Here is a 25596-nt window from a genome sequence, read left to right on the forward strand (position 1 = left end):
ACTAAAACATATATCAAGACTATGATAATGAAAAAAAAAACATTTGTGGTCGGACATCATTTGTTGTGGAATCTGGGAATTCCAATAGATTACAAGCTGGGTAGATCCTTCATTGTCAAAAGTGATTATATTAATTACATAGTCTTGTACCCTTGCCATTTTTTCCATTTTCTTTTCATTTTTGACCCAAATCAAATCTTTTCATGGCCACAATTCACAGGTTGGCTCGGCTCAAGGCTTTAACCTCCTAGGATCTGGTAACCACATATGAGGACATCACATTTTGGGTTGTCTAGACCAGCGGTCCCCAACCTTTTTAGTGCCACGGATCGGTTTAATATCGGACAATATTTTAACGGACCGGTCTTTAAGGTGTCGCGGATAAATACAACAAAATAAAATGCTACGACCGAGACAAAAACTGTGGTATTTTGTAAATATAATAATAAATGTGAATTCACTGTGTAATTGTGTAACTTTATTAGCAGCGTCCTCCTGAAATGTGCCAACAACATTCAGAGTAACATCCTCCTCTCTGCCCCTTAATGCTCTCTGGTCACTATGGTAACGCATAAATATTTATTTCAAAATAAGACGCACAACTACAACACGGGAAAAGACCCAGGGAAACCGAGTTAATGATAAAAACCCTGAAATCACATAAATTTCACACTCGCGCCTCAACTCTCACAGCCCGGTACCAAACGGCTAACCGCTGGTCAATACTACATTTTGCTCTACAAGGGCCTGATATCCACTTATGAAAACATTACACTGCCACTGTTCTATCAAAATTTAAAACGAATGTCCTCATAGTTGGATATCAGACCCTTGTAGAGCAAAATCAGGTAAAAAGATAATTCTTTGTTTTTACATTCATCAGGTCCCAATCAGCCCAAATAGGAAAGAGAAATTAAAAATGCATGCCATGAAAGAGTTCAGGTCTTAGGAGGTTAAAGTCGTTATATCGGGATTTTTTGAAATGTCAGTGGAGAAAATGAATGGAAAACTCACTTCCCAAGCGGGGCCCTTAAAAAGTGGGAGGTCACTGTTGAGCTCTAAAAGGTGAAAGATGATTAAATGCTCCATAGAGCAAGAGAAACCTGTCACATCAACTCCAGGCAGAAATATAACATTGAACTCATTCTTATGAGACTATATTAACTTGATGGTTACTCATTGTAGAACAGCGGAGTGATAGCATCAACCAAAACAGCTGTTATAGTACATGTGGATGACAGTTCTTGGTTTTTACATCATACCCTAAGAAAAAATATCTGCTTTGGCACACTCACTTGTTGGTTTTTATTTTGAGGTCTCTGCCTTTCTGAAGCTCGTGTCCATCTTTGTACCAGCGGAAGGAAGGGCTGGGATTCCCCGACGCCTCACACTTCAAGTACAGCTTCTTCCCTTCCATCAGAGATTGGCTGCTAATCATCCGCAACTTAGGAGCAGAGGCTGGCCAGAGAGAGACAAGAGACCAACAGACAGAGGGGCAGAGAAAGGATTGCATTATTGAAATGAATGGCAGGCATTCAATTAATCTATAAATGTAATTATCTGAGTCTGCCTTTTTCCCATAGTGTGTATGTTTCTTTGAGTGTGCGTTCATGTGTGTAACCAATGGAAATCTATAAGTGAAGGTTTAGATGTTGACCTGAGGGAACAGGTCAAAGTTCACATGGCTAAAATTCTCAAAGGAAAAACAAGGACAGACATTATACACAGGTGCATTAGCTCCAAAGCTTAACCTTAACCCAAATCTAATTCTTCAAGCCTAGAACAACCCAAAATGTCTTTGCCTTCCACAAATGTCCTTACTCCAGATGTCTAGAAGTCAAATTAGTCCTTGCACAGACAGATGTGTAAGGATATAGAGAGAGGAAAGGCTCTATGGTAAGGTGGTCTGAATCCTGAAAAGCAAAGACAAACTGAAACCTTGTATCGAGGGAAAAAGTCTTGCCACAGAAACTCTCTGCAGTAGATTTTCACTATAGAGCAAAGTGTGTGTGTGTGTGTGTGTGTGTGTGTGTGTGTGTGTGTGTGTGTGTGTGTGTGTGTGTACGTGTACTTCATCAGTCCCAGGAGTCTTTCACTCTCTCTCTTTTCTCCTTAAAAATTACAACAGACTGCATCACTGACACCAGCGCAGGCAACACAAGCACACAGAAGCTAAAGCAAAGAGACAGCTCAGCACCATCTACTACCATTTATATACACACACAAGCAGTGAAACCCCCAGATTTTACCCCACATGTGCAGACACACTCACACACAGACACAGTGCAGTGATAGGACATGCTTGATCAAATGGAAGACAACTGTTGTATAGGCTCCTCACAGCACTGCTGTATCTTCCATTACTCCTCACATAGGTGCAGTAGATACACTCTAGAGCTTTAGGCATCTATATGAGACTCTGTAAGTCAATATATGATTGTGTACATCCTGTCAGTTGTGCAAACATGATAACTACAATTAGCTGCTGTCATGGTTCTAAGGTTTTGTGCTTTTGAATTCATAGTGAACATATTTTGAGTTTGGGGTTCTGATTAAGCTTTACTGTTATTCTGCTGTGTGAAGTTTTCATTTTTGGGTGTGTTGATCATGGCTGTTGAGCAAATTCAATACCTCTTTTGACTTTACGTTTTTCCTGTTAAGTATATTTTCAGTTTTACAATCCTTTGTTTGGGTTGAATAATGAGTTTTATTGATTATAGTTTCCTGTCTCATGTTCATCTCTTTGTGCTAATGTTTTGGTTTCCCTTTGTTTTCCAGTCTGGCATCTTGTTAGTGTGTTAGTGTTCATGCCTGTATTAATTTTCATGGTTATTCCTTGTTTTATTTTGAAGGTTGGTTTTCCTTCTTGCTTTGTGTTAGACTTACTTCCTGCTTTGGGTTTGTGTTAATTACTTATCCTGTGCACCTGTGTTCAGTTCCACTCCTTTATCTACTTCCTAATCAGCTGCCAGTGTATATATAGTCCAACCTTTTAGCCTTTTGTGTATATGTGTATATAGTCTAATCTTCTCCGTGTCCTTTGGTATTATCCCTTCAGTCTTAAGCGTCCTGCTTTTTTTCTTCATATATATATTAGTGCTGTCAGGGTTAATCTGGTTAAAGTAACGTTAACGCCATAACCGCATTAACGTGGTAAATCTCCATTAGCGAGTTAGCACAGATCACCCCGTGCGAGGGGATGCACGGTGCTAACGCGTTAACACGTTGACAGCATGCAGCCCTCACACGGGGCGATTAACGCTGACAGCACAAATTTTTACATTTGTGTTGTTTTGTTCAGCGAGGGGCTGCACGGCACTAACGCGCCAACGAGCTAACCGTGCTAATACGTTGACGCCGTGCAGCCCCACACACGGGGTGATCCGCTAATTTGTTAACGGAGTTTTGCTGCATTAATGCAGTTATGGCGTTAACGTTATTTTAATGAGATTAATGCTGACAGCATTATAGATATACAGTAGATGAAGAATATACACACCAACCAGTCACAGAATACACATTTTCCCTTGTGATCGGAGGTTGCCAGGGGGTTGCTGACCAGTCTCTAGGCCTGTATGACTGCGGCCTGAAGTGGCTGAAAAACGGTAAAACAGGATATAAACTTTCTGTGTCCTCAAGTCTCCGCTCAGGTTCCTGTGACGTAAAGCTAATCAGCGCACAATGAGTGCAGACATCCACATGCCTGTCTATTTTTTGTGACCGTGTGGACTAGCCCGTAGAGAATTTACATTACACTGCACCAACTACGCATGTGCCCAGACAGCAAACTTCAAAGAAGTATAACAGGAATAACTACTCAATCGTCGGGCATCCAGCTGTCCATGTCCGCAACCAAGTATAATCCAGGCTTCTACATGGAATTTGCCAAATGATCCACATGACAAATGAGCTAGCTGATCTACGTGTAAGAAAATCTCGTAAGCGCCCATAAATATTATATCAAAAGTGAATGAAGCCACCATGATATCACCCAGTGCTTTGTAAGGTCCTGTTTGGAAGCTGTGATCTACACATTTTTGCCTCTTGGTGTTTCAAAACTGGGCTTGGTTGATTGCAGCAATTAGCTAGTCAGAAGGCAGGCCTGCCCTATGGCACTCTGGCTTGGTCTTCTTTTTTACTTTAATGTGGGACCAAAATTTACAAAACGGAAATGTTGTCTCAACTGAAACCAAAAACTCATTTGGAAGTTTACCATTAAAAAGAATGTGGGTTTAAGTCAAATCCACATAGCTTTCACCTTTATGTCCAGGTTTTCTGCGTAGTCCATCCACACTCCAAATACTCCAAGATAGTCAAAACTGAGTTGTTTGGCAAAAATAAATACAGAAGACGGCTTGTGATATTTTTTTTTTGTAATTTCATCAAATCTCACGAAAACCAAAGCCCCACTCCAACTAGGAATTACTGTGTATCCAACTTGTGATATGTTTCATTTCTTTAAGCTTTCTTTGTGTCCTAAAGTTAAAAAAAGTTTGTCACACTGTTTATGCTGTAGTTTATTTTATATATTTTATATTTAGCCAGAAATGCCCTCTATACCACCAAATTTATAAAAATTCATCGACTTTTCTTGCTTGAGTAACTTTTACTAAAACCTTAGACACCATCTGTTTAAAAGATGGTGTTGCCCTTTTAAAATATGACTTTCAGTTTTTAGCCAAATGGTTTGGTGCTGAATGCCACAGAGGAAATAGGAAATTACACAGGTGGAAGTCAGTCTAGAAAAAAAAACATACAACCTCTGAATGGATCTGATAAGTAGATCCTCCACGAAGCACCGTCCAAACAGCTTGCAGTTATATAAGTGGGATTCAAGTATGTGTTTGTGACTCAAAAGAGAACAAGCAGGATGCCTACTTACATTTAGTAAGATTTAGTGTTGTCACAGTCTCCACACACACTGTGGATGTGTAATTCCATGTCATGCCAAAGTAAACCATCCCAGCATCATCACATGCTGTCTCTGTCTCGCTCCATGGCTCCTGGTTTGTAATGAGTAATGCTGAAGAATAGCAGTGTGGACATCTTCAAAATACAAACTTTTGAATACTTCACTTACTATTTTGATATGTTCTCCACGTGCAACTGTCTCAGTAATACGTGGATCCATTGATCATCATCTTTGACTTGCAGGTAATGTCATAGCCAACACTGCATTTACGATGTTAGAGATGCTTGACTTAACGTGTTCACAATAACATCAAGTCAAAGTGTATAATTATCATTCACTGCAGTCGACTGCATTCTTTAGAACATTTTAGCATCTTTCAGCTCACTGTTTTGGTTTAAGCCCCCCAACTGATCTTGTTCAGTCTCATCATTCTTATCTACAGGCAGCTGTTTTCAAGGAAGAAACAAACAACTGGAAAGGCAGTCAACAAGCTAGCTTTGAATACAGTTGTGCAGGTAACACCTCCAGCTTGGTTATTTGTAAGTGATTACTTGGTTTACTGACGGCTGTACAGTCTACAGTTTGTTGTTATTATCAGCATTGAGTGAACAGTGTCACCTGCATCAGGCTTTTCAGAGTAGATAAATGTATAATAAGAAATTATTATCCTCACTCTGTTTAGTCATTCTAAGTCAAAATCGGGTTATGATTAAAAAGCTTGATGAGTTTCAAGGCCTGAGTTTTGGACTCACAGGGCTTACGTGCACATTCACAAATGGAACAGTATAAATATGACAGAACCCAGGCTGCACATGGAAACCCGACTTGTTCTGCAGTGTGTTCCTGTTTCTTCTCATCACAATAAAAGGTTTTATCTGATAAGGACTGCATGATTACTGCACATAAAACTGCTGGTAGATGTGGTGTTAAACAAAATCTTGCATTAGTTACATAGAGTTACTGGAAGAAAAACTAACTATATTTGTGTAATTATTCATTAAATATAGGAAAAATATATAATCTTTATTTACTATTATTATTTTGATCACACTATGTGTTTCCACATATGGTTGGCAAGCAATAGGTTGCAAGTTCAATTCTAGCCAGAGACATAAATCCCCTTTGGTGTTACATAAAACTGCCAAACCAAGATCCCTGGTGACAAAGGATCACCAAAAGTAGCTGCTTCTACTTTTTTTTAAATTTTATTTTAGTAGTACTGTAAAAGTGACACTAAACCTTTTTTTAAAGTGTGGTACACATGTACCTTACCAGTCAATAATGTAAAATTTGACTTTAATTCAAGCTTTCCTTTATAAATGTATACACTCACACATATACACAGACAAGTCTTGATTTACTGCACCACAAAGACACTCAGCAAGTCGTGTTGTGCTTCTTCACATTCAGCTATAGAATAGCTTCAGGCTGTATTTTTCATGTATCCAGAAGCAAGAATGAAAAGAAATGGTCACGTTTTTCCATCTGTGAATACAGTGGTGTGAAAAAGTGTTTGCCCCCTTCCTGACTTCCCATTTTTTATGTTCGTCACACTTGAGTGTTTCAGATCATCATACAAATATTAGATACAATAATAAACAAAGATGATGCAAGTAAACACACAATGCAGTTTCCAAATGAAGGCGTTTATTATTAATGGGGAAAAAACAAAAACCTACATGGCCCTGAACCTGATAAGTGGTTGGGCCATCCTTGGCAACACTGTGGAGGAGTTTTGGCCCACTCATCTTCGCAGAACTGCGATTCAGCCACATTAGAGGGTTTTTGAGCATGAAGCACCTTCTTAAGTTCATACCAGAGCATCTCAGTCAGTTTCAGGACAGGACTTTGACTAGGTCACTCCAAAGTCTTCATTTTGTTTCTCTTAAGCCATTAGGAGTTGGACTTGCTGGTGTGTTTTGGATCATTGTCCTGCTGCAGAACCCAAGTGCGCTTCAGCTTGGGGTCACAAGCAGATGGCCGGACAGTCTCCTTCAGGATGTTTTAGTAGACGGCAGAATTCATGGTTCCATTTACCACAGCAAGTCTTCCATGTCCTGAGGCAGCAAAGCAGCCCAAGACCACACTACCACCAAAATATTTTACTGTTGGTATGATGTTCCAGCGTTACTTTTACACCAGATGTAACGGGACACACACACGTTCCAAAAAGTTCGGCTTTTGTCTCATCAGTCCACAGAGTATTTTCCCCAAAGTCTTAGGGGTCATCAAGATGTTTTCTGGCAAAACTGAGACAAGCCTTTATGTTCCTTTTGCTCAGCAGTGGTTTTCATCTTGGAACTCAGCCATGCAGGCTGTTTTTGCCCAGTCTCTTTCTTATGGTGGAGTCATGAACAGTGACCTTAACTCAGGCAAGTGAGGCTTGCAGTCTTTGGATGTTGCTCTAGGTCTTTTGTGACCTCTTGGGTGACTTGTTGTTCCACTCTTGGGGTCATTGTGATTGGCTGGCCACTCCTGGAAACATTTACCACTTTTCCATGTTTTTGCCATTTGTGGATAATGGCTCTGACTGTCCTTGGATCGCGGCATGATGTCTGGCACTTTCATTTGGAAACTGCATTTTGTGTCCACTTGGGTTTTCTTTGTCAAATTTGTCAAGCATTTGAGTGTGACAGACTTACAAAAATAGGACATCGAGAATGGGGCAAACACTTTTCCACACAATTCTATGTAGATAATCAATCTAACATTTTTTTCTAATAGTAACTGTTGAACAAGCAACTTCTTAAGGGAAGGTACTGCAACATCGTCTTTATCTTACTTTTCTTAGAGCTTTTTAAACTTCTGTTTCTGTCTGTCTTAAATATACTGTATCATTTAAAGTGTCACACATGATTACCTCAATTTTAAATAGGCCTGTTTTAGGTTATTGGTATGAGCTAAAGTAAAACCTTCCCTGTAACTTATGTTACTAGGATGCTTTATTATGTCTGCAAAAATGCATAAAAAGGCTCTGGTCATGACAAATTGTTTTCTATAAGGCACTGAGCAGCCTGGTTGCTGTTTTTGTCCTGCTTTTTGCTCTGGATATTTTGCAGGAGACGATGCGGAAATCAAGGGAGCTGTAATCTAATGACAATGATCCAAAACACACCGCCCGGGCAACAAAGGAGTGGCTCCGTAAGAAGCATTTGAAAGTCCTGGAGTGGCCTAGCCAGTCTCCAGACCTCAACCCCATAGAAAATCTGTGGCGGGAGTTGAAAGTCCGTGTTGCTCGGCGACAGCCCCAAAACATCACTGCTCTCGAGAAGATCTGCATGGAGGAATGGGCCAAAATACCAGCTACTGTGTGTGCAAACCTGGTGAAGACCTATAGTAAACGTTTGACCTCTGTTATTGCCAACAAAGGTTATGTTACAAAGTATTGAGTTGTATTTTTGTTATTGACCAAATACTTATTTTCCACCCTAATTTACGAATAAATTCTTTACAAATCCTACCATGTGGATTCATGGATTTTTTTTTCACATTCTGTCTCTCACAGTTGAAGTGTACCTCTGGTGCAAATTACTGACCTCTGTCATCATTTTAGGTGGGGGAACTTGCACAATCGGTGGCTGACTAAATACTTTTTTGCCCCACTGTATCATTTAAAGTGTCACACATGATTACCTCAATTTTAAATAGGCCTGTTTTAGGTTATTGGTATGAGCTAAAGTAAAACCTTCCCTGTAACTTATGTTACTAGGATGCTTTATTATGTCTGCAAAAATGCATAAAAAGGCTCTGGTCATGACAAATTGTTTTCTATAAGGCACTGAGCAGCCTGGTTGCTGTTTTTGTCCTGCTTTTTGCTCTGGATATTTTGCAGGAGACGATGCGGAAATCAAGGGAGCTGTAATCTAATGACAATGTACCACATGTGGAAAAGAGATGAGATTTCATTGTGGGAGGGGCGACATTAGGCCAGTTCCACCAGTACAAATCTGACATTTAGTTTCACAATGACAAAATACCTCTGAGAATAATAATCTTTGTTTGTATTGCACTTTTCAAAAGCAAGTTACAAAGTGCTTCACAGTCAGTAAATACATTAGAAATAATCAAGAGTAAATTAACTAGAAATGCCACAAAACAACAGAAAGAAAACACAGTGGGAGGACACAAATAATGCAGCACGATGTCTAAAAAAAGTCTTGCAAATATATTGATTTTCCTTTCACTGTTAAGAGCTCATACTAAAGTCTGGAGGAGTCAAGGTGTTGCACTACAGCACTACAGATTTACTCCACACGCGCCGCAGTTTTTTACATGTATCGTTTCACTGTGGCAAGGCAGCTCTGGAAAAAAACAGACAGAAAAGATGACTGTGACTTCTCACAAACCACAGAGTTCATTTGAAATATGTGTGGGAGAAACGGGAGTGAGGTGTTAAAATGAAATTTAGGTCTCTGCAGATTTGAATATTTTTCTAAAGCTTGGCAATACGCACATGCGAGTAGGAGGTTAAGACACACAGGAGGAGAAGGAGAGGACAGCCAGTTTGTCCATACATCCGGTGTTAAATAACAGTCAATCCTTCTGTCAGTCTGTTAATCAATCCCTCCAAACTACCTCAAAGTGCTCGGTTCAATCACATTTACCGGAGCACCGCTCAGCTTCCATGCACCGTGTTGTCAGCAGTGTAACATCCTACAAAGTATCGTGTAGAGTACTTGGATTAGCCTTGTAGTCAAACATCCAGTTACTTTTTCAAATAAGAAATCCTGTATCTTTGATGTATGTCCATGTTTCTGTCCCCCTCCGGCTCTTTGACACACTGCTGTGTACTAATGGAATATATCAAGTCCTACAGTTGTGTCAGTCAGGTCAGCTAGCTTGAAGGAAGGGAGGTCAACCTTCACATTCTGGAAGTATAGCCATTATTTTTGTGTTGAGGTGACAATAAGTGTCTGTCAGCTGCTAAGGAGCTCAGCATACATAGCTCAGCAGCCGCACCTTTTAGCTCTGCTAAAGCTATCACTCTGAGGGTTGCTGGTTATGTAGCAGAGGAGGCGCTAATGTCAACTGGCTATGCAATGAGCTAAAGTAAGTACATTCAGAGATCAGTGGGCTACATTTCCTCTGGACAGTATAACAAACATCCATCTTCTTCTGTTTATCCAATTCAGGTCACAGCAGAGGGCTGGAGAGCATTTAAGCTGGCGTAGGGCAAGAGGTGTGATATAACCTGGACAGGCCGTCAGTCTAACACACAGAGAAGGACAACCATTCACATGCATGGGCCATTTAGAAACACCAGTCAACCTAACCCCACTAACTGCAAGTCTCTGGGCAGGAGCCAGAGGAGAACCCACACAGATATGGGGAGATAAACCCAGCAACATGGTGGAGTCAAACCCAGGACCTTCCTATTATGAGAGAATAGCACTAACCACCATACCACCACATTATCAGAATCAGAATCAGAATACTTTATTGATCCCTGGGGGAAATATTTTTTTTTGTTACAGTGCTCCATTATAAACCAACATTAACAAGACAGACAATACACTAACTAAGAATAGTACAATATATACTAGGGGTGCAACGATACACAAAATTCACGGTTCGGTTCGATACTTTGGTGTCACGGTTCGATATTTTTTCGATACAAAAAAAATGTTCATGCCTTTTTAATTTGTCATTTATTAAAATTATAAATATATATTTTAACTCAAAAATACAGTTTTTAAATTTAACCCTAACCCTTGTGCGTGTTTTTTATTTTGACAGCGAATGCGCACCTGCGGACCACTTATGTGCAGCCCTGGTTATTTAGCTCGTCATATTGCAGCCACAGAAATTCTTTTGTCCATAAAACCATAAAGCTGCACTTTCTTTTTGCCTTATAGTCTGATTTATCATAACTTCTCCGTTTTGTGGTAAGCTTTTCTTTGGCTGTCACTTCTTCACCCTGACCTGTCTTATTTGGCTCAGCAGAACTAAAATATATATCTGTCTGTGAAGGTTCTCAGTCATCCAGGTCATCGTAGTCAAATATATATCCTGCTGCTTTTACACACGCACTCACATAAGCTCACCGATTCTCTGCGCGATCAACCTCTCACATATTTAAGCTTGCTGCGGGAGATTTCACTTGTCATGTTTGCATAGTAAACTAAGGATTAATAAGACGATGTCAGAGGAATTGGTGCACAAATTATCATCACTCACAGATCAGTGCTGTCGCTCTCTATACACAGTTCGCACGATTGCAAAGTGAAAGCAAAAAAACAAGCGCAAATTCAAACGCGACTTCAATATGTCACATATTGACAGTGGCTCACCGATGCCAATGACATAATTACCCAGCTACATTTCTGAAAGAATGCAAAAGCATTGACATATATTTTTCCTTCCTACAATAGCCCGACGGGCAGGGAAGAGATAGATTTTGGTAGCCCGACTGAAAAAATCGCTAGCCCCAGGACGTCAGGCTAGCGATATTGCAAGCCCTGTATCTGATTGAGGAATCACTCATCTTTGGAAAAGAGAGTTTATTACAGAGAAATGTCACTTTCCAAAATAAAAGCTATACTATCCGCTTCTTCTGGGCTATATTCTCAGCAGCATAAGGAGAATCATGTGCTAACAGCTGTCTAAATGACTCGGCTAAAGTTAGTAGCATGCTTGTTGTTTTTGTCTTTGCACTAGGATGATGTCGGCGTAAATGTGCAGTCATATTCGTTGTGTTCCCACTAGTGCTTTCAGGTTAATCTCGTTGAAATGACCTTAACGCCACAACACGGCAAATCTCCGTTAACGAGCTACCGCCGATCGCCCCATGCATGGGGCTAGACGGCCAACACGTTAAATGGTAAATGGACTAGTTCTTATATAGCGCTTTTCCACTCTTCTGAGCACTCAAAGCGCTTTACACAACTTGTGCATTCACCCATTCACACCCATTCGCACAAGCACAACTGACATTCACACACATTCATACTCCGATGAATGCATCGGAGAGCAATTTCGGGTTAGTATCTTGCCCAAGGATATTTGGCATGCAGACTAGGGGAAGCCGGGAATCGAACCACCAACCTTCCAATCAGTAGATGACCTGCTCTACCACCTGAGCTACAGCCACCCATAACGTGCTAACTGCGCTAACACACTAGTTCCCACCCATGTAATTGAGCATTGCATGGCACATCCAACATACTGTTTTACTTTAGTCCATGACTCGCTTACCTTCAGGGTCATACGTCACATGAAAACCAAAATAATTCCAAACGCCAGATCTGAATGAGGGTGGGGGAGGTGCCCTGCGCTCTTCCTTCTGACTATGCTGTCTGTTTTGAGCGCTCAGTGGATCTGCCCTCGACAGTGCAGCCTAGGCGGAGTAGTCGAACGCAGATTCACTGAGCGCTCAACACAGACAGCATCGTCAGAAGGAAAGTTGATAAAATAAATTACAAATGTTGTATTGTTCGATACATATGCGTACCGAACCGAAAGCACTGTATCGAACGGTTCAATATCGATACGAATATCGTTGCACCCCTAATATATACATATATATATATATATATATATATATAAATATACATAAGTCACTCATTAATAAATAGCTGGAAAAGAAACATGTGTAGTTGTAGCTGTAACCAGTGTGTTAAGTGGATGCGTTGTACAGGGAGATGGCCACAGGCAGGAAAGATTTCCTGTGTCGTTCAGTGGTGCTTTTCGGTAATCTCAGTCTCTCACTGAACGAGCTCCTGTGACTGACCAGCATGTCATGGAGTGGGTGGGAGGTGTTATCCAACATTGTCTTTATTTTGGACAACATCCGCCTCTCCGACACCACCTTAGGTATGATACACGGAAATTCCAAAAGTGTGTAAATGTTTCTCGGTAGGTGATGATTTTGAAAGCGATAACAAGTTTCTTTTAAACCAGTATTACTCAACACTTGTGGTCTACAAGATGGCCACTGCAAAAGAAAAAAAAGCTTCTACTTGTTGGGAGCTGATGAGAAAAACATTACCAGTCTCACAATATAGCCTAGCAGAGCCTGATAATGGATAAAAAAGGAAACAGCTAATCTTACTTACAGCTTGGTATAATAAAGCTGTAAAATTTAATACAGCAATTTCCCTAACCCTGACCCTAATGTCAGGGTCTGCTTGGATCCGAGCAATCTTCATCAGCAGAGGCTGTACACATGACTCTACATCGTCACAATCTTATAGCTGACTTAAGACTACAAGTGCATCAACTATGCATGTGATCTCAAAGCAGACTACAAAACAGCTGAGAACAACTGCTCATCTGTGGTGTCCACAGCTGTTTATGACTGACACCGTGTCCCGGGTTTACCTGGAGCAGGAAGATTAAGTGGCAAAATCTGCCGTCCCTCTAGGTCCTGCTTGAGGCTGGCTCCAAAAGGGAGTCAGTCTCCACAGATATGTTAAAAGACACGTTAAAACTGCATATTAACACTCGGGTCTAGTTTTAACCTCTATAAATACTTACTCTCATCATAAAAACTGCATGGAGGGTGAATTTTTTATGTGTCATCCATCTGGTTACTGGTTACAACTGGTGCTTTTACGGCATTTTTAATGGACTGTCTGACTGACAATATTGCCTGCTGTGGTCCAGACTAAACAAGAAGTTTGCGGTTTAGTTTTGGTGAGTGAAATTCTAGTATTTTAGCAACTAATTAGCAGATATATGTGTCTGTACTTTGTACACACATGGTTTATGTTTGCAGCTACTAGCCAAACTTGCTAGCATTAGCTAATAACTTAGCATTCATCCCTTCATCTAAAAATGGTCACTTCACTTTATAGTTAGACCTGATAGATACCTGATAATATGAATTTACAACCTGTTCCCTTAACTTGCTATTTTTATTTAAGTAAAACCCTGCAGGTTAGTTTCAATTTATTGTGCATGGTGTGTAACTTAAATCTGTCAGGTCAATAAAACTTGTTAACTTAAGTTAATTTAAATAGCTTAAATAAATTCTGTGTTACAAGTTGACATAATATATTAGGGGTGCAATGATACACAAAATTCACGGTTTGGTTTGGTTCGATACTTTGGTGTCATGGTTCGATATTTTTTCGATACAAAAAAATGTTCATGCCTTTTTAATTTGTCATTTATTAAAATTATAAATATCTATTTTAACTCAAAAGTACAGTTTTTAAATTTAATGTTGCTGAAACAACAAAATAAAAAATAAAAAAATCTATCTGGTGGTGGTCAGAGGGCCCGGTGGCACCAGTGTCCGGCAGCCTTGCCTCTGTCAGTGTGCCCCAGGGCAGCTATGGCTACAATGTAGCTTGCCATTGCCAGTGTGTGAATGTGTGTGTGTGAATGGGTGAATGACTGAATGTAGTGTAAAGCGCTTTGGGGTCCTTAGGAACTGAGTAAAGCGCTATACAAATGCAGGCCATTTACCATTTATCTGAACGAGAAATCACTCATCTTTGGAAAAGAGAGTTTATTATAGAGAAATGGCTCTTCCTAAAATAAAAGCTATACTATACGCTTCTTCTGGGCTATATTCTCAGCAGCATATTAAACATATCAGGTCCCCATAAGGAGAATCATGTACTAACGGCTGTCTAATTGACTCGGGTAACGTTTGTAGCATGCGTGTTTGTTGTTTTTGTCAGCTTCCACTTGTCTTTGCACTAGGATGATGTCGGCGTAAATGTGCAGTCATATTCGTGCTGTCATGTTGCAACGAGCTTAGCTTCTGTCTTGCTAGCTTGCGCTGTGCTCAGTGGATCTGCACTCGACAGTGCAGCCTAAGCAGAGTAGTCGGACGCAGATCCACTGAGCGCTCAACACAGACAGCATCATCAGAAGAAAAGTTGATAAAATAAATAAAACATTTTGTATTGTTCGATACATATGCGTACCGAACCGAAAGCACTGTATCGAACGGTTCAATATCGATACGAGTATTGTTGCACCCCTATAATATATATATAATTACATATAATTAAGTTGTTCCAGCAGTTATCTTTTTTCAGTGAATGAGTGTTCAATAGGTGTTCAAAGTCAAAATAAAAAAACTACCTTAATTTTAGGTTACAGTTCTTATGGCAGTTCTTAAATATTGAAACGGCCAGTGGTGACTTGAAGGATAAAAACATGTTTTATTTTTTAATATTTAACCAGAGCAACAAACGTTCCTTCATCCTAATCAAGGCTTCTTCTTTTTTTCTTTTCTTTTTAGCAGGCTCAAGTTAAACATAGTTACACGTGGGACTCAAAGTCGTATCTTTTGTATGCCAATCACGAGAACGTGACACTTTCTTGCCTGGAAAAACTGCCAGCAAACATCACTCAGGCAGCAGTTTGTTTCCTTCCTCCTACGTTGCAAATTAGTCATATAAAAACTGAATTTCTAGGAGAGAAGACTGAAGCAGAAGAGACATTTTTTTAAGCTTGTATTTCCTCCTGTACGATTGCTCACCCCAGCTCCAGGATAGCGAGTCTACTTAGAATCAGCTGCAACATTTCCTGCTATTAAATTCTATTGTACTTCAAAGAGTACCTGCACAAAGGAGTCACAGCTGCATTTAACTTTATTAGCAACATTTCAAGCAACTGCTGTTTTTCCTCAGCCAGATAACCCATGGGAAGGAAATGAGAGCTATTTATAGCCAATGACATCATAATTATCTAATCACATCAATGTATGTTACCTATATCTGCCGTATACATGCATGCAATTACATTTCAATGGCATCTACATTTGACCTTGAATCTAATTCAGGCAGTTATTTTAAAAACAATATTTTCTTTAAAAAATATCCAGCTGGATACAATAATCAGTCATTAGTTTCAAATCCAAACCCACACCACAATAAAGAAAATATCTGCTACTATTCAGAGAAGCAAAATGATCTGGTCTGGACACTGCTGACACATATTTCTACTTGCGTACTTTCTACCATGTAACTCCTGGCCTGTTTTTCAAGATGCATATAGCTGCTGCAGCTCCACCTAACATATATGGCCGGTCACCTGGCGAGTCTGTGTGGCTTTATGTGGAGCTAAGTGAGGAAATGAGTCATGGAGTTTGGCCTGGAGCAGCAATTAGAGGTGAGCTTGGTTACCAATGAGCTCGTCCCTCTGTGGGACGCTCATCTTGGGCAACGCTGAGGTTTTGTCATCCAGAGAATGCTAGCTAAAAAACCAGAAAGAAATCACCCTTCATGGAGGTGACATCCACATTTATGACTGTGACGGTGTTGGTTTCACTGAATTATCATAAATTCCCTTTACGATTTTTAACCCATTTTAAAGCATTTATGGTAATCCTTCGAGTCGCTCTGGGCACTCAAACATGCTTTTGGAGTTTGTCCTTCAAAACAGCTGACAAACCGAAGCTGGATCCAGTGAATATGAGCAATACTGCAGAAAATTAAAAATGTTCTTATGTGTGATTATTGAAGGGTGATTTTAAAGAGCTACGAGTGCAATAACTTGAAAGTAAATTCAAAGAATACCGCTTGATACAATTTGTTTTTATTGTGCTGATGAGGGTTTATTCTCTTATGTTTGAATGGCTGCTCATGTAAAGCTTGCCTCAAACTCTACCACTACTTGATGATCAAAAACCCCGTCCCCAACGCTGAGGCAGAGGACTGAACTAAAAAAGGTTGTCCATTAAGCCTTAAAAATCGCTCTCTATGCCAGAAACAAATTTAACAGATCATCTGTCTAACATCTGACTGTACCCTATAGGTGTGATCAAGTAATTCAGTTAATATTTCTATCCCGCCTCATTGGCTAGACCTTCATTTTCACTGCATTAATTACCAAAAACACATGTAAGACAGCGCAAAGGGGACACTAGACACTTCCTAGAAACACCCGAGACTTCCCAGTGTGTTATTTCAGAGATTAGATCTTCATTAAAAAATGCAACTCTTTAAAAACAAACCACTGAAAGAAGAAATAGACACATCAGAAAGACTTGGATCACCTGGATGAACTTGAAGATGGTTGGTGTTGGAGATAGTTTCGAGGGTAGACACATGCAAACACTGAAGAGTGGTTATTATCAGTTATAACCCATGAACCTATCATTGGCTGTTGTTTAAATACTTCAGTGTGCCAGAGCTTCCACTGTAGCCGGGAAAAATCAAGGCCAGTGCCTCATATTTCACATGCTGATCTATATTTATAAACCCAGATACATTTAAAAGAAAAGGTTTAAAAAAAGATAAATGCTGATGTTTTCAGAAATGCATATGCACCAACCCTCCTTTGTTCTCCATATTGTTTACCTGCATTCAACCAAAGCCTGCTCAAACACGATTGGTCAATACCACCATCTCACGTGGCATATGAGCAAGGAAGCTTCTAGTAGCAAAAATCTCGTCTGTGTCTTGTTGTTTGTCCCGTCTCCCTGCCCTCACCCAGCAGATGGCCGCCCCTCCCTGAGCCTGGTTCTGCTAAAGACTTCCTGTTAAAGGGGAGTTTTTTCTTCCCACTGTTACCAAGTGCTTACTCATAGGGAGGGTCATGTTGGGGTTTTCGCTGCAATATTATAGGGACTTTACCTTAAAGCAAAGATTTGGTGCTATATTAATTATATGAGTTGATATAAACTGAAATTGAATTGATCTGTCCCCTAATTGCAGATTCTGCATATTCATATGCAGATATGTTTTCATAAACACTAAGACATTGCCGATAAAAGTCCATAATGCACTAAGATGTAGAAATCATTTCTGACTGTGTCTTTGTGAGTTTTTACCTGTAAAATTATCAGTGAACAGACTGTAAAACATCCAACTGAGCTAATAAATCCTGTGGGTCCCGTCAGATCCTCCTCCAAGATCTTGCCTATTTTTGGCAGCAGTGCTTCCTAACAACCACTGAAAAAAAAACCCTGTGGATGAAACTGAAGTAAAATCCAAATGGAGTTTGTTTGGTGATGTTAGCTTAGAAGTTGAGCGGCAGTTTGATAAAGAATTATTCTTGAGCATTAACAAAAGCTAAGCCCGCACAACAGCTATGCACAAAAAGACAGAGTGATTCTGAAATTCATGTGCACGAACACAATTAGAGCAGATTCACACATCCCACACAGCACAGGCACCGAGCAGGCCATAACAAGTCTAATTCTGCAGCTGCAATTTACACACTGACACAGAAAGTTTCCACATCTCTCTGCATATATGTGCATACGTAATGCTCAGCACTGATGGATACGTGTGATTGGGTGTGTGTGTGTGCACGCGTGCTCTTAGTTGCTGACCCAAGCCTTCTGTATCACTGAGTGATGGGAGAATTCCTCAGTGTGAGTGTGGAGGGGTGGTAGTGGTACTCAGGGGGGAGCACAAACGGACAGCAGAGCCTGGCCAATAGCCTGTGACCGGCCCACTCGGCTGTCCAATCACATGTGACACCGCTCCAATCAGCCGTCCATCATGAGGTCCTTCTTTCAAGGTCAGCTGATGCTCTCCCTCTCTCCCTCCCTCTGTCCGTTCAGAGAAGCAGGCATCAACAAAATTGATCTAATTTCTCACTAAGCATGATCCAATAACAAAGAGTGATATGGAAGCCAAACCAATTAGGTGTGTTCGCAGGCAGGTATGGCACCCTGGGAAGTCATGGCCAGCAACATGACTGCACACATGGGCTGCATGTGTGTGTTTGTGTGTAGGTGTGTGTGTGTGTGTCACCTGATGAGATGGTGAGGGAAGACACAGAGCACATTCATAAAATGACATGTGGAGAGGAAGCTGATGCGTGTGTGCTCGTGTGTTCATGTACAAAAGAGAGAAGCTCCTTCTATCTCATTCTCAGATCAGTGTGATTTCTGCAGCGCACAGCTGTCACCATGGAAACCAGAGAGGGAGCAGGAGAGAGAGAGAGAGGAGGTTAGGCAGAAAGAAAGAAGAAAATAAGATTGAGTAAGAGTAGGAGAGAGAGAATGTGTGTTTGAGGGAGAGCGAGAAAAAAAGGAGGTGGTTGTTGAATGATAGCAGCCACAACAGGCCTCTATGCAGCTGGCTAACCTCTGCACAGCGGCAACGCCAAAGCCAACCTGTGTGTGTGTTTTTGTGTGTGGGCTCTTGCCTGTCACGTGCACATTTAATGACAAAAATGATTCTGAGTTGGATGTGCGCGCATGGTTAGCGAGAACGATTGTTGATAAATCATAGTCTTCCTCGCCTTTCAGCCCGTTTTTTTTGCCATGATGTTCATTTTGTCACATGAACATCATGCTTACGCACACACGCTGACTTGACCTTGCCTGTTATCTCTGGTGGTGGTGTTTATTGTTCTGTTGACTGCAGCGAGATCTGTTTAGGTATAAATACACCCTTCAGATTCAACAGAAATCAGGATATTTTTCCCCCCACAAACACAGACAGTAACACAGAGAGATGGAGGGAGAAGGAGAGCGAGGCTGTCTTCTGCTCTAGATGTACAGTCAAGCCTTTTGTAAGAGATGGAAAGAGAAGAGTGGGTGTGAGAAAGCCAGGGAGAAGGAGAGGAAGATTCAGGGAGAAGGTTTGACTGAGAGGACCAAAGAAAATGAAGGAGATAGATAGATAGATAGATAGATAGATAGATAGATAGATAGATAGATAGATAGATAGATAGATAGATAGATAGATAGATAGATAGATAGATAGATAGATAGATAGATAGATAGATAGATAGATAGATAGAGTTTATAATGAATAGTTAATGAAGGGCTCGCGGGCAGAACGGTGGGGAAAAGCTATTCTCTCCTTTCTTCTCCTCCTCTTTTTCTCTGGGTTAGGAGTCGTGTGCAAGTCATTCTGCTCCCCACCTGTCCTCAATTTATCTTTCCTCCCATTTCCTTTTTTCCCTCCCCAAACACTTTCTATTCTTTCTCTCACCTCTCCCCTCTTTTCATCTGTCCATCTTCCCCTCCCCTCTCTCGTCCCTCTTCATCCATTCTTGCTCCCTCTTCCCCTCCTCTCCTTCACCCCCTCATCCCACCATTTCTCACCTCTCCTTCCACCCACCAACCAGCCCACCCCATCCACCCCCACTCACACACATCATTAACTGCAGGCTTGTAAAGCGGACTAACAGACACAATTCTCCTGATAAAGGGATTGAAGCATTGATCACATCCGTCCTCCATAAGGAGCTAAAGATTCTGTTGAAGAAAGATGTCCTGTCGGCCCCCTCACAGACCAAACATAGCGAACATAAAGGCGAAACAAAGATAGAGAGTTAATTCTCACGGTATACCCCAATTTTCTCTTCTTGCTCCCTTTTCTTCTTTACTTTTTGGTTTATTCTGCAATTTTGTTCCTTACAGCACTGGTTTGCACTGTCACACAGATAGCACACAGCTCTGCTTCATCTGGTGATCAGAAACCCCACTAAGCTCCTGTTACATTCATGAGTGACCGAATGACATAAAATTGGTAATAAGGAAAAAAAGAGGTTAATAGTTATTGTGTGCAGGGACAAAAAGGAACTATAGCTGGTTCAAAACACTACATCCTTACCGAACTGTGAGACCTCCATAAACTCCCCTATGGCTATAAGCTGAAAGATTGATTTTAGGTGCTGAGATCTCAGGAAGCAGCGATACTGCTAGGAATAAATCTAAACTATCAATAACTATCTGGTTTAAAAAAAAGACAACCAGTGAAATGGAACCCTAAACTGTAAACTGCCCTATTAATAGGTTTGTATGACAGGTTTGATTATTCAGATATTAGCAGTTACTGTGCAGCCTATCACAGGACAAGCGTTATTGGGCTCCATGGCTTAGGGTCAAGTTACATTAAAGAAACAAGGTGCTCAAAGAATCCTGAACTGAAATCTATAAGAGATTTCAGCCGCAGGAAAGATGGTGGCAGATGCACATGTGTGAAAAGTAGGGCTGGGTATCGTCACTGATTTCTAGAATCGATTCAATTCCGATTCACAAGGTCCCAAATCGATTCGATCCACGATTCGATTTAATTCGATTCGATTCGATTTAAATCTGGGAAATTTTGACAGTCAGAGATATAATTCAGATCAGAACATTTACATATTTTTGTATCTATAAAAAGGAAGCTGACACTCGCAAGACTTTATCCAAGGTGTGAGCATCACAGCAGATGCCTTTGTGTCAAAGTAGCTGAAGATAAAACACAGAAAAACATGTAGGTGATTTTCCTGGCCTGGGATTTTATAAAAATATTCTGCAGTACATCAAAAACGAAAGAAAACCATTAATTAATGAACATTACCTCTGACGTTACAGCGGTTTTATTAGACACACGGCTAAGCATTTTGCATTTTGAATAATATTAAAAAGTTTAAATTTGTTCAGTATTGAACAGCAGAAATGAGGTTTTCTTTTCGGAAGAATGTAAAAGGGAAAAAAACAGCGGCCGACAGCGCTGTAAACAACAGTAGACTTGTGCGTAACAAGCAAGCGAATAATGCAGAAAGCGAAACTGTTCGAGAGAGAGAGGGGGGGGAGGGAGAGAGGGAGAGAGAGAGAGCTGCGCATCGCAATGGAAGCAAAACAGTAAAAGAGTGAATTCATGACGATGTTTATGTGAAGCGTTTGGATCTTCTTTTGCTGCTGGTTCGGTCAATATTGTTTGGAGAGAGATCAAACTAACAGCTTTAGAATCAGCGCATAAAGGGCGTGAACACAAAGCGCGGACCCGGATCAGCGAGCTGTCGGCTTTCAGCCCCGACTGTGAGAAAGGCGACATCTAACTGATTCTGATCCGCGGGTCGCGCTGTGTCTTTAAGTCTATGTGCAGAATCCCTGTACCTGCTCTCATTTACTGTTTGGTGGCTCTTGAAATTTTGTGAGATGTCACCAGAGATTCTGGCATTTCGGACAAAATAAATTTATATTAAAAAATCGATTCAGGATTTTAATGAATCGATTTTACGTTATCCAAGCCAGAATCGATTTTAATCGATGAATCGATTATAAAAACCCACCCCTAGTGAAAAGCTAACTGTGGAAACACGTGTGAAAAACAGCTGTAGGTATGTTCACGAGTTGAAATGGACTCAAGGCAAGTCTGATTGAAGCTTTTTTCTCTCTCTCTGATACAAGATGAATAATTTGCACTATTGTGGCCCCTCAGAACTGTATGTATGCACACTTATAAGTTTACACATGTCTTGTGATTAGTGTGGTCCATCTGAGTACGTGTGACAAGACACGTACTATAGTGCTTTTCTATGTACATATATATATATATATATATATATATATATATATATATATATATATATATATATATATATATATATATATAATGACCGAGCTAAGATCCTGTGGGACTTCCAGATACAGACGGACAAAATGGTGGTGGCTAACCAACCGGACATAGTGGTGGTAGACAAACAGAAGAAGACGGCCGTAGTGATCGATGTAGCGGTTCCGAATGACAGCAATATCAGGAAGAAGGAACACGAGAAGCTGGAGAAATACCAAGGGCTCAGAGAAGAGCTCGAGAGGATGTGGAGGGTGAAGGTAACGGTGGTCCCCGTGGTAATCGGAGCACTAGGTGCGGTGACTCCCAAGCTAGGTGAGTGGCTCCAGCAGATCCCGGGAACAACATCGGAGATCTCTGTCCAGAAGAGCGCAGTCCTGGGAAGTCAAGTCAAGTCAAGTCAAGTTTATTTATAGAGCACATTTAAAAACAACCAAGGCTGACCAAAGTGCTGTACAGTAAATACAGATAAAAATACAATAGAACACAATTTCGTAATAACACCTCGCTGATAAAAATAAAATAAAAATATATAAAACAAATAAATTAAACCTTTCTAAAAGCCAATGAAAAGAGGTGAGTTTTAAGAGCGGTTTTAAAAGTTTCTAGGCTTTTGGAGAGTCTGACGTGAGGAGGTAAACTGTTCCACAGTCTGGGTGCAGCCACAGCAAACGCCCTCTCTCCCTTTGTCTTTAATTTATACCTGGGAACATCTAAAAGCATCAGGTCGGCTGACCTCAAAGATCTCCTGGGGCGATAAGTACTAAGGAGTTCTGACAGGTAAGAAGGTGCAGTGCCATTTAAAACCTTAAAAGCCAGCAATAAGATTTTAAAATCAATCCTAAAGGCAACTGGGAGCCAGTGGAGAGAGCAGAGAACCGGAGTGATGTGGTCTCTTTTTTTTGAACCGGTCAACAGGCGAGCGGCAGCGTTCTGCACCAGTTGAAGGCAATGTAGACAGGAACGATCTAGGCCAGCATAGAGGGAATTGCAGTAGTCTAGCCGTGAAGTAATAAAAGCATGGACCACTCTTTCTAGATCGTTCCTGCAAAGGTAAGACTTGACTTTGGCTAAAATCCGCAAATGATAAAAAGATCCCTTAACTACAGAGCTGATTTGTTTATCAAGTTTAAAAGCATTGTCAAAAATAACACCAAGACTCTTAATGGAAGAAGTGCAATCGGAGGTTAGGGGTCCCAAAAAGTCAAGAGAGAAGTTGGGATCTTTAGGAAGCCCAAACACAATGACTTCAGTTTTGCTTTCATTAAGGTGTAAGAAGTTAAGAGTCATCCAAGTCTTAATGTCAGACAAGCAGGAGAGTAGCGGCTGCAAAGAAACATTGCAGTTCAACCTCAGAGGGAGGTAGATCTGAATATCATCGGCAAAGATGTGGAAGGACACATTATGTTTACGGAGCACATCGCCCAGAGGGAGCAAGTACAGAATAAACAACAGGGGGCCTAGTATGGACCCCTGAGGTACGCCACAGGTTAAAGGAGCTCTGGGAGATGACAGTTCACCAAGGTGAACAGAAAAACTCCTATTATTCAAATAGGACTGGAAAAACTTTAAGACAGTGCCCTTTAAACCGACACAGTGTTGAAGGCGGGATAGCAGTATGTTGTGATCAACAGTGTCGAAGGCTGCTGTCAGGTCCAGGGTTACTAAGACAGCAGCACAACCAGAGTCAACAGTTAAAAGCAAATCATTAAAAACTCTCAGAAGGGCGGTTTCTGTGCTATGCCGAGCTCTAAAACCAGACTGGAACTTCTCATAGAGATTGTTATTGTCAAGAAATAGCTGGAGCTGCGTGAGGGCGGCTCGTTCCAGTACTTTAGACAGAAAAGGGAGGTTGGAAATGGGCCTATAGTTAGAGAGTAGGGATGGATCTAGATTAGGCTTTTTAAGGAGAGGTTGAACAACAGCGTGCTTGAAGGGTGTTGGAAAACAACCAGAACTGAGGCAGGCATTGATCAGGACCAGAAGGAAAGGTCCGACTGAGTCCAGAACCTGCTTCAGAAGCCGAGAGGGGATAGCATCGGTGGAACAGTTGGTAGTCTTAACCTTGCAGACTATTTCATGCAGCTGAGAGAGAGAGATTGGTTCGAACTGATTAAAGGCAGAATGGCACAAAGACAAAACACAGGGATTGGAAGGTGAAGATGGAATGACAGACTGCAGGGAGGAAATCTTGTTTACAAAGAACTTTAGAAAGTCATTACAGAGGGTGGCAGAAGGTGTGAGGCTGGTGGATGTGTAAGGATTTACAATGGAATTTAAAGTCTGAGGTTTATGGACACTACTGCTAACCAGGTTTGATATGTAGGAGGACTTGGCCTCTTTAACGGCTTTCTGATAGGTTGAAAGAGAGTCTCTGAGGATATTAAAAGAAATGTGCAGCTTGTCCTTTTTCCATTTTCTCTCAGCACACCTACAGGTGCGCCTGAGAGCACGAACAGAGTCTGTAATCCAGGGTTCAGCGTGAGCTTTGGGACGGAGTGTTTTTAGGGGAGCGATGAGGTCCAAAATAGAAGTACATGTTGAGTTGAAAAGAGCAGTTAAATCTTCTGCACACAAGGAATCAATCCAGTCCACCGTGGAGAGCTCAGAGTTGCTAAAAGCAGCAGAAAACTGAGATGGTACATGGGTATTGATGATCCGGTGACGGCGTGAAGGAGGTTTAACTGCAGCATCAGAACAATGTGCAGTGGCAGAAAATAGAACAGGAAAATGATCGGAGATACACGCACTCTCACAAATTTCAGAGATGTGGATACCCAAGCCGTGAGACATGACAAGGTCCAAAGTGTGACCCTTCTCATGTGTGGAGCCAGACACACACTGAGTAAGGTTGAAGGAATCCAACAGTGAAACAAAGTCTCTAACCAGGGGTTTAGATGGACAGCACACATGAATATTCAGGTCACCAACAATAAGAAAATGATCGAAATCTACTGAAAGCCCTGAAAGGAATTCCCCAAACTCACTGATAAAGTCCTTGTTAAATTTGGGAGGACGATATACCACTGCAATCAGTAACGGAGTGGATGAGTTTAGTTTAAAAAGCTGTAGTTCAAAGCTGGAAAAAGAGGAAAAAGAAATCTGATGGCAGTCATAAACAGATTTAAAAACACAGGCGAGGCCTCCGCCTTTGCCAGAGGACCTGGGAGTGTTTAAAAAACAACAGCCTGGAGGAAGAAGCTCAGAGAAAGCCACAGTCTCACCAGCGCGTAACCAGGTCTCCGTCAGGAACATAAAATCCAAGTCGTAAGAAGAGAAAAAATCCTTGAGCAGAAACGTCTTATTGGAGAGGGATCGAGTGTTGATCAAAGCCATAGATAAGGTGAGATCAGTAGCTGTCATCGGGGTTGATATGCGGGTGAGTGGGCGTAGGTTAGAGTTTGTAGCACCAAATCTGCGGATCCGTGGCTGTAGGAGAGCCGATGACCGAGGACCCGGAACGGAAACAGCGAG

The 25596-nt window shown here is 41.1% G+C and overlaps 1 protein-coding gene across 2 annotated transcripts in view; it reads right to left on the bottom strand.

Moving 5' to 3' along the window:
* The window catches only part of nrg2b (neuregulin 2b), an 80448-nt gene that overhangs the window by 36915 nt on the left and 17937 nt on the right, over window positions 1-25596 (bottom strand). For both annotated transcript variants that reach the window (XM_086306631.1, XM_086306624.1), the window contains exon 2: window positions 1296-1458. In XM_086306631.1, the coding sequence (XP_086162757.1) occupies window positions 1296-1458 (163 nt within the window). The remainder of the gene's footprint in view (window positions 1-1295; window positions 1459-25596) is intronic.

This window comes from Aulonocara sp. 'chitande type north' Nkhata Bay, linkage group LG2 (genome assembly GCF_057382095.1).
Source record: "Aulonocara sp. 'chitande type north' Nkhata Bay isolate Kocher_YH1m ecotype deep benthic linkage group LG2, A_spYH_male_GT1.1, whole genome shotgun sequence".
Taxonomy (NCBI): Eukaryota; Metazoa; Chordata; class Actinopteri; order Cichliformes; family Cichlidae; genus Aulonocara; species Aulonocara sp. 'chitande type north' Nkhata Bay.